This window comes from Hipposideros armiger, unplaced genomic scaffold (assembly GCF_001890085.2).
Source record: "Hipposideros armiger isolate ML-2016 unplaced genomic scaffold, ASM189008v1 scaffold_33, whole genome shotgun sequence".
NCBI lineage: Eukaryota > Metazoa > Chordata > Mammalia > Chiroptera > Hipposideridae > Hipposideros > Hipposideros armiger.
The window spans coordinates 1,064,860-1,078,139 of NW_017731383.1; the positions used below are offsets into that span (position 1 = coordinate 1,064,860).

The 13,280-nt window shown below is 60.7% G+C and overlaps 1 protein-coding gene across 1 annotated transcript in view; it reads right to left on the reverse strand.

The window, feature by feature from the left end:
* Positions 1-11,097: 11,097 nt before the first annotated feature.
* Positions 11,098-13,280, reverse strand: part of MAD1L1 (mitotic arrest deficient 1 like 1) — a 264,103-nt gene continuing 261,920 nt past the window's right edge. Inside the window, exon 15 of the mRNA XM_019637417.1 lies at positions 11,098-11,331. Coding sequence (XP_019492962.1) covers positions 11,098-11,331 — 234 coding nt within the window. The remainder of the gene's footprint in view (positions 11,332-13,280) is intronic.

Consider the following 13,280-nt stretch of genomic DNA (forward strand, 5'->3'; position numbering starts at 1 on the left):
TCACCGCAAAAGCGACAGGGAGTCGGGGAGTCCTTCACTGTGGCTGAACTTGGGGACTTGTTTAAGGCAGCAGCGCCTGGGACTGTTGGAACCAAACGGATCCTACCTAGGCCGTGGAGCAGGGGAGCGATGAACGGAGAGGGGCACCATGCCCTCTGCAGACAGGCGGGCACAACCTGCTCAACGCCAGGCTCGGTCTCTCGCCCTGTGCCACAGGGGCGCCGTTCTCTTGCTGGACAGCACGAGCCACCCTGGCAGCTGGGCGACTGCTCGAGCCTCTCAGCTGCCCCTCCCTCCAGCTCCCCAAAGACGCGCAACATTTCAGGCAAGTCGGAGCGCAGCCCAGGTGGGGTGTGGTGTGCCTTTGCTGGTCGTTGTCTCGCCGCCAGGGTGAATGCCACCAAAGCCACCATGGTGCACCCATACCCAAGGGTGCCAACCAAACAAATCAGTCACACCCAAGGTGTCCTCAAACTGAAGGGCTGCTCAGAACCCAGGGGCGATCTGGACCAACAGAGGGTCGAGGGCACCGGACGACGCAGGACCGGAAGTGACGGCCTAGACCCGGGGTTCGTCTGAACCAACGGGAAGGCCACGTGCTCCAGTCCCTGCGGAGGGAGATGCTGTGTCCCCAACAGACCCGGGTGGAGCAGCCCCTCTCCGTGCAGCCAGGACCTCCCTGCCCCGAGTCCCACCCTCAGAGGATCCAGCGAGAGGAGGACGGGTTTCGCTCTGTGCAGAGCTGCCCGACTGATGCAATCTGCGTGCGCGCAGTGTGTGAAGCGCACTTCCCGTTCCGCAGCCGCGCGGCCGCTGTGGAGCTGCTGCCTGTATTCAGACCCGTTTCACGGGCTTGAATGATATTATGGGATTTTCTCCATCCTGCAAAGGGAGATTTCACATCCTGCTGATAGCTCTGCATTTTCATGGACCACATTCATTTAAAAGAGAAATCTCAAAACACATTCGGCAGTCGATTTGCTCCTTGGCCCCAAGAACGGAATACAAATTGTCTCCTCACATCCGGCAGGTGTCTTTCTGTGATTTAATTTCGGAAATGATTCTTTAAAGGGCTCGAACGTTCCTATCTGTGCTGGCAAAGGGAAATTATTCTTCTCTTTGGGGTGTTTGAAGGCCACGGGTCTTCCCCCCCTTTGGCCTGGCCTTTTCTGATGAGTAAGCACCAGGTTTCCTTGGGGACAAGTCCAAGCTGGCCGGAACTGCAGGAGCCGGCTGCCCGCGGGCAGTTCAGGTCGATCAGAGAGCCCGACTTCCTGAGTTTCTAAGAGCTTATCACCGGCTGGCAAGGTGAGAGCCAGACGAAAGGGCCTGGGTGTCCCTCTGTGAGGGGACGCATGCGATTAACAAGGCTGCCAGTGGTCTGGGCGGGGACAGAAGGTGACAGTGTGGCCTCCAACTCCCCTGGGCAGGTGGCTCCTCTCTGAGCCTCTGTCCCCTCATGTGCACAACAGGGTCAGTGTCCACCTCAAAGCCCACTGGGGGGACAAAGTGAGCAACGCTCTCAAAGAGCCGAGTGCTTTGCCGGCCGGAGGCACGCGTGCCCAATGGCCGGTGCTCACAGTGGGCTGGTGTCCCCTGCCCCCGGCGGCTAGAAGGCCTACTGCTCTCCCCACGGAGAGCGCTCCCCGGGACACAGGCCAGGGCCACGGACAGAAACGCCATACCCTACGCCCTAGCCACCCTGAATGCATTCCGTACTCCCTGTCCCATGCCTTTGCATGTGCTGGGCCCTCTGCCTATGCACCCTGCCTCCCATCCTATCCGTCTATCTGTCCAACTGTCCATCTATCCAACTGTCCATCTATCCACCTGTCCATCCATTTATCCATCCGGCCTTCCACCCACCCATCCACCCACCTGCCCACCAATATTTGCTGAGTACCTACTACGTGTCAGGCTGTTCTAGGTGCTAAGGACACAACTGGAGACAACTTAGACGATGTCACTGCTGCTGCAGAGTGTGTGTGTTCTAACGGGACAGACAGCACACACGCAGGACAACGTCAGGCGTGAAGTGGGACGGGCCTGGAAAGAGACGGCGGTTCTTTTCTAGACAGCACAGTCACGAGAGGCCTGTCCACAGGGTGGCCTTCGAGCAGAGCCCTGCATGAGGCGAGGGGACGAGCCATGTGACCCTCGGGGACCCAGGAAGTGGGAGAGGCAGGCCCTGGTCTTGAGGCAGTGCACGCGTGGTGAGTCTGGGGGCGCCCAGGGCCGACGTGCCTTGACTGGAGCACGGGGTGGACGTGTGTGGGGGGCTGGGCGTGCCTGGGTTTGCCAGCGCTCTGCGGGGCTGCCACTGAGAGCAGGCAGGACCTGCTTGGTCTCTCTGCCTTCTGGTGAGCTCAGTGCCCTGCACACGCCAAGGGCAGGGGCTCAGAACGTGGTGAGACTCGAGCACAGGTTTCGCTCATAAAGGAACGCACACGGTAGATGCTGCCTCCTTTCAGTCCCCGGGGCCGTCCACGTGCCCCGCAGCCCATGGCAGATGTGGACGGACCACCGGATCTCCCGCTGAGTTCCGGCTCTTGTCTGGCCGGGCGCTCCACCTGCAGTGGACGGCTGCCCCCACCCCACACTGTCCTGGGACGCATCCACGTCCCTACCGCACAAGACGGCAGCCTGCGGGCCCAGAGGCGGCTGTAGTCCCCTCGCCCTGCTGCTGCTGCGCCGGCCTCCCGCCTGTCCAGATGGGGACCACCACGCGTGTGAGGCAGGGCTACAGGCAGCAGTGAGGCTGAGGGGGGCATAGGGCCGGCCCTCCCCAGCTGAGCCCAGCGAGCGGCTCCACCTGTCTGGACCTGCGCTTCCTCAGCTCAGGAGGTGGGATGAGAACTCAGCAGCCTGCAGAGCTTGGCCGAAGGTTCCTGGATGTCAGCCGCCCCCAGGCTCCTGCAGGGCTGGTTAGGGAGGCAGGGGCCTAGGCTGCGCCCTCCCAGGCTGCCCCTGCCGTCCCCCGGGCCTCAGTGAACTGGGGAGGCCGCCTCTGTCTCCAAGGCCTCCCACACCTCACAGAGGCTAACGGAGGCTGTGCTGGGCACCCCACCAGCGCCGATGGGTACCCGGCGCTCCCCAGAGCAGGGCCTCTCAACCTAGAACGTTTGGGGCCTTTTCTCTGTGGGGGGCCATCCTGGGCAACGCAGGGCCTTGAGCAGCACCCCTGGACTTCACCTTGGGGCCAGGAGCACCGCCCCAGCTGTGATGACTGAAAACATGGCAGACACTGCCAAGTGTCCCCTGGAGGCAGAATCGCCCCAGCTGAGAACCAGCGCCCAGAGGAAGCGAAGCTCGGGACACAGCGTCCCCTCAGGCCTTCTGGCCCTTGCGCTGGCCGAGGGAGTGTGGGGACCCAGCGCCGCAGCGCCCGGACTCATCCTGGTTTGGCCGTGCACCGGCCTTTCTCACGAGGACCCTCCCCTGCAGGATAAAATGAGTGACGCCACCTTTGCTGAGGCGTAGACACGCTCACCCATGGCAGGTTTCTCAGTGGCAGTCACCTGTGCAACACTGTGCCTGCCAGGTCTATTATTTACTTGATATTTTTCTTTAAATCAACGATCCTCATTAATTTAAATAAACTCAGCTTAAAAGGAAGCACTAGAACATGAAAACAAACAGCATACACTACAAGCAGAGTGACTATGAAGATGAATTCAACAGAAACAAGGCAGGGGCCCTGAGTCTCAGGCCCGCTCGCTACCGGCGGAAGGGGACCAGCGTGCCAGACGTCAGGGCACACCACGCCCGTGCCCGAGGGTCCTGGACGCAGGGCTCCACAAAGCCCCTCCTGTCTCTCGCGTTGGAGCCGGCTGCTCCCCGGGCCCCAGCTCTGTGGCGCCCTGTGTGCGGGTGGCAGGGCCATGGAGGCCCGCCCGCTCCACCCCCACGCTCCCTCTGATCTCCTCAGAAGAATTGCTTCATTATTATTTACCACAGCGGCGCATCGGTGGAGGGGCCGGCACGTCTGTACGACTGGGGAGGAGCTGAACACCTGAAGGGGGCGCGTTCAGTATGAATACCATCACTCTGTGAGGAACCGGCCTCCTGGTACCCAGAGGCTGCACACAGCTCCCCGAGGGAAGCCTTCCACAGACCCTGATGTGAAGTAATTAAGTCTGCACAGTCAGTCACACTGACACCCCACCCCCGGGAGATGGGGCCAGTGCTCCCGTGTTGTGGCCGTGGGCCTGGCCACGGCTTCCACTCGGGTGCCAGCACACCTCCCAGCGGGCACTGCTGGCAGAGCTGAAGGTCCCCAGGCCCACGTGGAACCAGAGCATGAGGGGCGCTGCAAGCCCCCCACATGGCCAGGGGTCTCTGGTGGGGGGAGGCGGAGGGACTGGCTCTGTGATCCTGATAACCCAGCACCGTCTGCAGTGTGGGCTGGGTGCGGTTTCCTTAGAAACAAAAGGGGTGCTGAGTCGGTCTCACCATCAGCATATCCCTGGCAGGCGGGATGGGCATCGACCGAGGAAGGGAGAACATCTCGCGACACACCCGACGCGTGCCCAATCGGCAGAGGCCCGGGCAGGCTGGGCTGAGGAGTCGGAGCCTCTGTAGCCAGTGGGAGCAACCGATGCCCGCCTGCCTCCCGCCGGGGCCACTGGGGGCCCAGGGCACCTGCGCCTGCAGCTGTGGGGGCGGTGCCTGGGCTGGGAGCTCTGCAGGGTGGGCGGGAGCTGGGCCGCCAAGGAGGACCCGGGCTCCCTCTGCCCCCGTGGGGCAGCTGGGTCACCACAGCTGGTGCTGGCGCCCCCAAGTTCCAGGGACCCAGACCCCTGCCTGGGGAAGGTCCCTTTTTTCTGCCCCAGTCGCAGATCATCAGTGAGCCGCTCCCAGCTCCCCCTGGAGGAGGGGCCTTTCTCTTGCCCTTGTCCTTCCTGTCTCCGCCCCTACCCCCAACTTGCGGAGCCCCAGCTTGGAGCCCCAGCACCAAGTGCTCCTCCTCAAACATAAATCTAGGCGTCTGCTGATGAACTGTGACCAGACTTACCTCCACATTATAAACAAACAACGGACAAAATATATACAACATCTGTTTACAGATATTGAACAAGTGGCTGCAGCGATCCCTGGGAAAGGAGGCAAATGCGGTGAGCCCGTGAACACCGTGTATTGCCCACTGGCACAAGCCAGGCTGTGGTGCAGGGAGCGACGTCTTGCCGAGTTGAGGAAGCTCGGGACTCAGCTGAGGAGGCTGGGCTGCGAAGGGCAGAGCTCTGCAGAGGATGGAACTAGGCAGGGAAAGGGCTCTGCAGTCTGGAGAACGGGCCTTTGAACGGGAAGCTCCAAGTGCACAGGAACTAGGGAGCTGCCAGGAACACCCCAAAGCTCTCACGGGCTGGGAGACACGTGAGCTCTACCAGCCAGAGAGTGTTTGGTGAGCCCCCAGGACATTTACTGGAGACCCCGGAAGGGTTATGTTATATCTTAATAGTAGAGTTTAATTAGCCCTAGAATAAAAGCAAATCTAGACAAGCCCTCACAAAGCTTAAAAGCAAGCCTTAGAAGCACTCAAACGGCCACAGTAACTTCACTGCCTGCCAGAAAGAAGCCTGACACTGCTCAGAGAAAGACACACGCCATCATACCTGTGGTGTCCACCACACAATAAAAAAACCACTGAGCGTGCAAAAAAAGAAAATGTGACCTATAATCAAGAGAAAAAAATCTGCCAATAAAAGTAGATCCAGAAATGATGGAATTAGCAGACCAAAACTTTAAAAGAAAAATTATAAATATGCTCGAAGATTTAAAAGAAGACATGAACACAATGAAGAGTATAATAGTTGGCTTCCAAGATAGCCCTGAATGACCTGACCTCCTGGGATTCACACCCTTGTTCAGTCTCCTTCCTACTGTACCAGGGCTGACTTGTGTGACCACGAGGAGATGACAGAAGTAACGGCAGTCACTTCCAAGATGAGGTTATAAGACAGCGAAGCTTCCACCTGGGCCAGCTCCATCTACGGCTCTCTCAACACTCACTCTTGGGGAATCCAGCTGCCATGTTATGTGGACGCTCGGCAGCCCCACGGAGAGGTCCACATGGTGGGGCTTCCTGCCAAGAGCCACAGGAGCGGGTCTGAGAGCAGGTCCCGAGGACCCACCGAGCCTGTGAAAGACCACACACGCGGTCAGCGCCCTGAGCTGCAGCCTCAGGAGACCCAGAGCCAGAGCCATCCGGCCAGACTGCTCCTCGGCTCCCGACTTTCAGAAGCTGTGTGACATAACGTATGTTTCTTGTTTTAGGGTGCTAAGTTTTAGAGTAATATGCCACATAGCAACAGATAACTAAAATGAAGGAGAAAACTAAGATATACACAAAGAACCAACAACCTTTTAGACGTGAAAAATACAGTATCTGAAATGAAAAATTCACGGGATGAGATTAAGCAGATTAGACACTGCAGACAAAAAGGTCAGTGAACTTAAAGACATAGCACCAGAGACTATCCAAACTAAAGCACAGAAAAAAGACACACACACACACACACACACACGGACAGAGCATCAATGACCAACGGGATAATGCCAAGTGATTTTAAACATGTGTAACAATATCTAAAGAAATGATAGCCCGAATTTTCCAAATTTGATTAATTATAAATCCATAAATCCAAGAAGCTCGATGAACCACAGCAGCCTAAGGGACAGACTGTGGACAAAGCACGCAGGGCAGGCTGCTGGCCTGCAGCCCCTCCGAATCCGCGTGGCCCCGAGAGCTGCCCACAGCCTGGGATCCTGGGGAGCTTCCAGGTCCTCGTCCTCAGCAACCGACCGGCTGCCTGCTTCACGCCTGCTGCCAGGGAAACCGCCTGTGGCCTGATCCCCTACCACCCCCACACCTCATCCGGGCTGCGGGGCTGAGGGAGGGGGCTGGTGTGGGGAAGGAAAGTGCAGACCATGGCAACGGGGCCGGAAGTGGAGCCCCGGGGAGCTCGCGGCACCTGTGGGCCAGGCTCTCCCTGGGAAGCAGAACCGGCCTCTGTGGAGGGTCTTTCTAACTGTGGGACCTCGCGCCCCAGTTTGCTGATCTATAAGGAGGGGAAGGGGAGCTGCCTCACTGCAGTTTGATTAGGATTATTTACCATGACATCAGCTGGTCCCTCCTGAAGCTCCCCGCAGACCTGAGCATCAAGCTTGAAAATGACCGTACCCGTGACCTAGGCATCGAGCCCAGTTAAACTAGTAATCTACTGGGATCTACTCTAAAGATAGAAACAGAGATGCAGAGAGAATATGTGTGAATGGGTGATCATCGCAATGCTATTTTACAGTGGTAAATAAACAAGTAAATAAAAACAGAGGAACTAGTTAACGTCCAGCCACAAGGACATACATTAAATAATGGCACAACCACGAGACAGCACATTATGCAACCATTAAACATCATCACTGTGAAGAACACTTAATTGTGTGTAAAATGCTCGTGATACAGTGTTAAGTGAATGAAGCAGGAAATAAAACTACAGATTACGGCCCCCACTTAGCAGGAGCACGTACACGAGCCCGGAAGCCCACGCCGAGGACACTGACGGGAACGGCGTGGTGTCACCGGTGCTGATGGTGTCGCCGACGGGACGATGAGGGCATTAAGGCTTATTCTGCGCATTCGGTAAACTCAGATAGGCTGTCTACGATTGCTTTTAGGATGAGGAAGCCACAGATCCCGCTCGCTTGCGTTCGGTCGTCAGGCAAGTGTGGCTGGTGGCTAGGAAGGTGACGGGCCCCAGGCTGGGTCAGAGTCCTTGGCCTCTGGCGCCAGCACTCGCCCCGGCTGCCGCCCTCCCATCCCCACTGGAAGGTTTGCGCTGCAGCTGTGGGGGCCACGGCCCTGCCCCGCTCCAGCCTTCCCACAGACCACGCTCCCTCCGGCATCCCTGGGGCTCAGCTTCCCAGCCTTGACCACGGGGCCTTTTCACAGCCCCTCCACCCCCCGCTGGAGTGAAGGAGTGAAGCCAACTCTTGCGCCTCCTCCGTCAGAGGCCCACTGGCTGCTGCGCGGAGCCGCTTCGCTTCACTTCCTTGGGACGGCGCTGTCACCTAGTCCAACCCCAGCGTCATCCTTCATTACTGCCAAGAAGCCATCGGCCTCTTGAGCGCCTCCAGTGCCTGGGAACACAGCACTCACTGCACCACGTCAGCCAGCTCTCTACCCATTTTCACCGATTTTCATCCCAAGGTTGGCAAGTCTTTCCGTATGCTGAGCCGAGGGCCGTGTCCTGGGTCCCCGCTGCTGTCTAGACCCATCTCCACGTCCTCCAAACCAGGCAGCCCCATCGCCACAGAAGGACCAGCACACTGGGAAGCCGCAGCTGTCTGGCGCCCTCCAGATAAACACAAGCCCTGGCCTGGTCCCTTCGCCCCCAGGGACACGTGTGTCCGCGCAGCGTGGCTGGGGGCCACGGCATCCTGCGTGGCTACTTGGACATCCTGAGTCTCTCTGCTTCCAGCACCTGCTCAGCCTGCCCCCCCCCCAACTGGCTGGAGAAATGAGAGAGGTTTTGAAGTCATGATGCATTCAAAGCAGCTTCATTGGAAATGCAGGGGACCCACAAAGTCAAATTCAAATTGAAGTGTCTGTCTGGATCCTGCTTTTACAGCAGAGGCTGGAGTGCTTGGCAGTTGGCTGCTGAGGGGAGCTTGCCTGGGGGGGGGGAGCTTGGCAAGAAGAAAGTGCCTCAGTCTGCCCCCTGGGCTCCCAGAGACGCCGTCAGACTTGCACGTTCTGGCAGAGTCACCCCTGGACACACAGGTCTGTCGCCATCCTCCCTCGGCTGGGCCTGGAGCTGACCACACAGCCCACAGGGACCGTGCAGAGCGGGTGCGAGGCTGGCTCGCTCGTGGCCCTGGCGGCCTGTGGTTCAGATCCACCGTTGAGTGGAAGTGAGGGGCTGCTGGTGGTTTTGTCCATTTATTGGTCTGCGGGGAACTAGAGGACTGCATCACAAATGACTCATTACTGATGCTTCCTCTAGAAGGAGCAACGTCTCTGAAGGCCTGTAGAGCTGAGTCTGGGGGAGCTGTCCAAGTCAACAGAAGTCCCCTTTCCCAGGAAGCACCCAGCACCTCACTGGTGGGCGGCCTGGAAGCCAAACCCTCACTTTGCGCCACAGCCTCAGCACCAGGCAGGGGGACAGCTCCCGGGCCTGGCTCCCCGACTGGGCAAGGCTCCTTGGGTACAAGGCCTCTGGCCAAGCAGGAGAGGACATGCTACCACTTGGTCACACGGGGGCCCTGAGACAAGCCTGAATGCCCTGACGGCCCGTATTTCTTCTGCTTCAAAAACAAAGCCAAGCCCCTTTCCCTGACGCTCAGCTCAGAAACAGACGCTGTAACTCTGAGTTCCAGGAGCGACCCGGAGGCCTGAACGCTCTGTGTGAGGTGCTGGAAAGTCGCCGCCCCTCCCAAACCTCTGCCTCCTGGTCCACAGGACGGAGGGGTGAGACCAGAGGACGTGCCCCAGCACCCTGGAGCTGATCACTCCACAGAAACCATGCTGGGCGGGAAGGTACCAAGGCTCGTGGCCTGACTGGACCTCCAGGCCCTGACAGGCTGGGCTCGGGCTGGGAGCCTCCTGGACACTCAGGATCCAAGGACGACGCACACACAAGCCGCGTGCCTGCGCTAAACCGTCTGCTCGTTCCTCACAACCACTTCCGGGGAGGTGAGGGCCAGGGCTCGGTGGCTTGGCCAACAAGACGCAGCGCTGGGATTTAACCCCAGGGTTGGCCTCACCCGGCTGGCCGGTCTCCACCTGGGGCGGGGCCAGGGGCCCCCAGGGGGAGGGCAAGGGACACAGCTCTCATCAGCTGCCCAGGCCTGTCCGCAGGGGCGAGGCCGAGGGCGAACGCCCACCCCCGCTGACCCACCCGCTGCACGTCAGCAGCTGTGCTCTGGAGCCCAAGCCCACACGTCAGTGCCACGACCCCGCCAGCACGCCAGCCCATGGCCAGGCCTGGGAGTCGCCCGCTGGACATTCCTTGGGTCCACGCTTGCGTCTCACATGCCTGCTTCCCAGCCCAATCACTTCATTCCAAAGTGTCACCAGATCCCAAAGCACAACAGAGAGTGGCCTGGTGTGGGCTGAGGCGGCCTTGAGGGTGGCCGACCAGCAGAGGAGGGAGCTACGAGTTGGATGTGGGATGACAGGGCTTTGGGCACTGGTGGCGACAGCAGACACACAGCGGCCCAGGGCCAGGCCGCCAAGCTGCTCCACATCCACAGGTCCTCACATGTGGACAAAACTGGCTGCCTGTGTGAGCCCGCCCGTCATGCCGCCTACTCCCAACTTTGGGTCATCTCAGCTTTAGGGTCAGGGGCTGCTGCGTGTGACGACAGCCCATTAACAGTCAGAAGACGCACGTGCACGGCAGTCAATTTCTCCCACCACCTAAACACCCTCAAACCGGGAACCTAACGCAAAGGTGATGGGGCGGAGGCCCACGGCGGGTTGGAGGGACAAGCCCCGCGCCGCCGAGCTCCGTGAGGGGCTGCCTCCTGCCTGCCCACGTCCCAGCCCGGGATGCCGGTCGGCCCTACCCAGGCACCACGAGGCCAGGGAGGCCACAGTGCCTATCTCAGGCCCTTTGTTCTCAGTTCACCCCCAGGCAGCCTGCGTCCTAACGGCTGTGCAGAAAAAGAAACACGGGACCAGGCGAAGGCCAGGTGTGCCCGGGCACCCTCAGCAGCTGTCGATGTCCCAAGGCCAGCGGGGCGGCGGGTGTCTTGGGGGTGGGTTCCGGGTCTGCATCTGACCAGGGCAGCTGTCCCTAGGGACGGCGGAGGCAGCCCCTTATTCAGGAAGCCCGTGAGCGGTGAGGGGTTCCTTCTAGGGCAGGGCTGGGCTGTCTAAGCCCCCAATTCCTCCCTCCTCCAGCCAGGAGCTGTTGCCATGGCAACCCGAAGGTACCAGCAAGACGAGGCTGCTGAGGACGCCCGGGCTGGGCCACGTGCACACCTGTCCCCACAGCCCGAGCGCCTCTCCTTGTCCAAATCCCTTCTCTTGCTCCAGGCCCCCCCACTCCAGAGGAGGGATGGCAGCAGAGGGTGCCCCGGGGGGCCCCATCCCCGTCAGCTGACCACTGGCATCGCCTCCATGAAGCACCCTCGCAGGCTGCCGTGTTGGCCCTCAGTCACCCTGGCTCTGCGAGCCGCAGGAGTTTGGTGTCCACCAGACAGGAGGGCCCGTGCAGGCCACGTGGGGCGGGGCCCGGAGGCGAGGGCGGCGGAGCAGTCTGCACTCTGCATGACGCCTGCGCCAGGGGGCAGGCGGGCGGAGCTGCGCGGCCTGTTCACCAGGCTGCTCTATAAGGAGAGGACGAGGCGGCAGGAAGGTCACGCCTACACCCCCAGGCAGCAAAGCAGAGCACCTCCTCGGGCGTCGCGCACCCAAGGCAGACCTGAGCCCGTCAACATGTCCCAGCAGGCTGTCAGGTCCCCCAGCAAAGGCCACACCACGTGAGGTGGGCAGGGCATGGGGCTCTGAGACAAGCAACGATGCCTGGGGAGGGGTGGCAGTGGGGACACGGGCTGCTGGCCACACACGGGGCCTCTGCCTGGCCTGTCTCCCGGACTGGATGGCCCTGGGTGGGAGCCTGCCCTCTCGCCTCTGAGCTGGCCAGGCGGGAGCCCGCTGTCAGGGGTCCCTGAGGGAGCAGGGCCTCGGGTCTGTGGTGGCGTTGCCCTGGCTGGGCCCCTCCTGTCTGCAGGCCAGACCCCCGGGGCTGCATGCAGGTGGAGCCCGCAGACCTTCCCAGGTGAGCTGGTTCCTGAAGGAGGTACAGGGATGCCTGTCTCCTAGTCTGCCCCGTCCGTCCGCCTGCCCTGGGAGAAAGCTCTGGGTGCCAGCGGGACTGGACTTCATGCTCGAGTGGGCGACGCCGGCTCCTCCCAGCTGCTCTTCTAACATCTGCACTTTGCACATCCTCAAACACCCACACAGGCTGCTCTTCTTGGGACAGGAGGGGACCCGGCGCCCCATCCCACACCCTACTTGCTCCCTGTGATTTGATTTCTCAGGAGCAGATGCCCATGGGGAACCCCAGAAATGTACTGACCTGGGAACGGCCAGACAGAGGCAGACCGCGAGTGTGTGCAATTGTGCATATGTCCGTGTGCGAGCATGGATGTGTGAGTGTGCACACGTGTACGCATGTGAGCACGTGAGTGTGTGTGGGACCAGTGGGAGCTCAGCCTTCCACCCCCCAGCATGGCGGACACTCCCCCACCCAGACAGCGGGAGCGAGGCCTGGCCGCCAGGTCCTGCGTCCTCCAGCGGAGCCTGCGGGCTGAGCCCAAGCCCTCAATTACCCCGTGTACGTCTGCAGAGCCCACTCAACCAGAACGGCCCTCAGCTATTTCTGACTCTGCTGTCAGCCCCCTTCCTGCCGAAAAATCATCTTTGGGAAAATAAAACAGGCTGCCATTCACTGTGATGCTGCCCCAGCCTGATGCCTGCCCCCTCGGGCAGGGCCGTGACGCTGCGTGAGCTGGTGGTCACCCCGTCTCCCCGTCTCCTGCTTGGGGCTGCCAGCGCACACCGAGACCCTTCCTGGTGGCCTGGTGAGCAGGACCTTTGGAGTCTAGCAGCCCAGGGTGAGCAGGACCCCAGAGAGCGTCTGCACCAAGCTCCTCGTGCCTGGCGGGGGCTGAGCCCCACGGAGAGTGGCCAGCCAGGGCGCACCCCTGGGCACAAGGAGGGGTGACGCGTGCCCTCTGGGCAGTGCTGGGACACGGGCCACCTTGCTTGGTCCCTGGGAAGCGGTGATTATCTGCAGGCAGCGGCAGCTACTCGGTCCCACAATCTGCCAGGTGCCCTCTATCTATTTTCCCTTTGGCTTTCCTCCCTCCGTCTGTCCGTCTGTCCCATAAATCCTCAGCGAGCACTCTGTGCATGCTAGGCCCGGAGTGAGCGGAGGGCAGCAGTCAGAGGTGGCATGCTCCCTTCACTGAGCTTAGTCTTCTCAGGAGCAGGAAACCGGCAAAGAACAGGTGGGTCTGCCGGCACTATTGGTTCCGGTCCCCCTGGTCAGACACTTCCTGCCAGAGGGCTCGAGAGCTCCAACTTCTCCTCTCGGCACCCAGCGAGCAGGAGGTTCTCCCAGCGGCTCCCTGGCCCCCGAGGGCCGGACAGCACTGGCCCGTGGGAGGAGCTCAGAGGTTCGATGCTTCCAGTGTCTGGGGGGCTGGCGGGGGCTCCGCTCACTCCCTGCGGTGCAGCGGCAGCTTTGGCAGCACCGAGGGCAGCTCCCTGG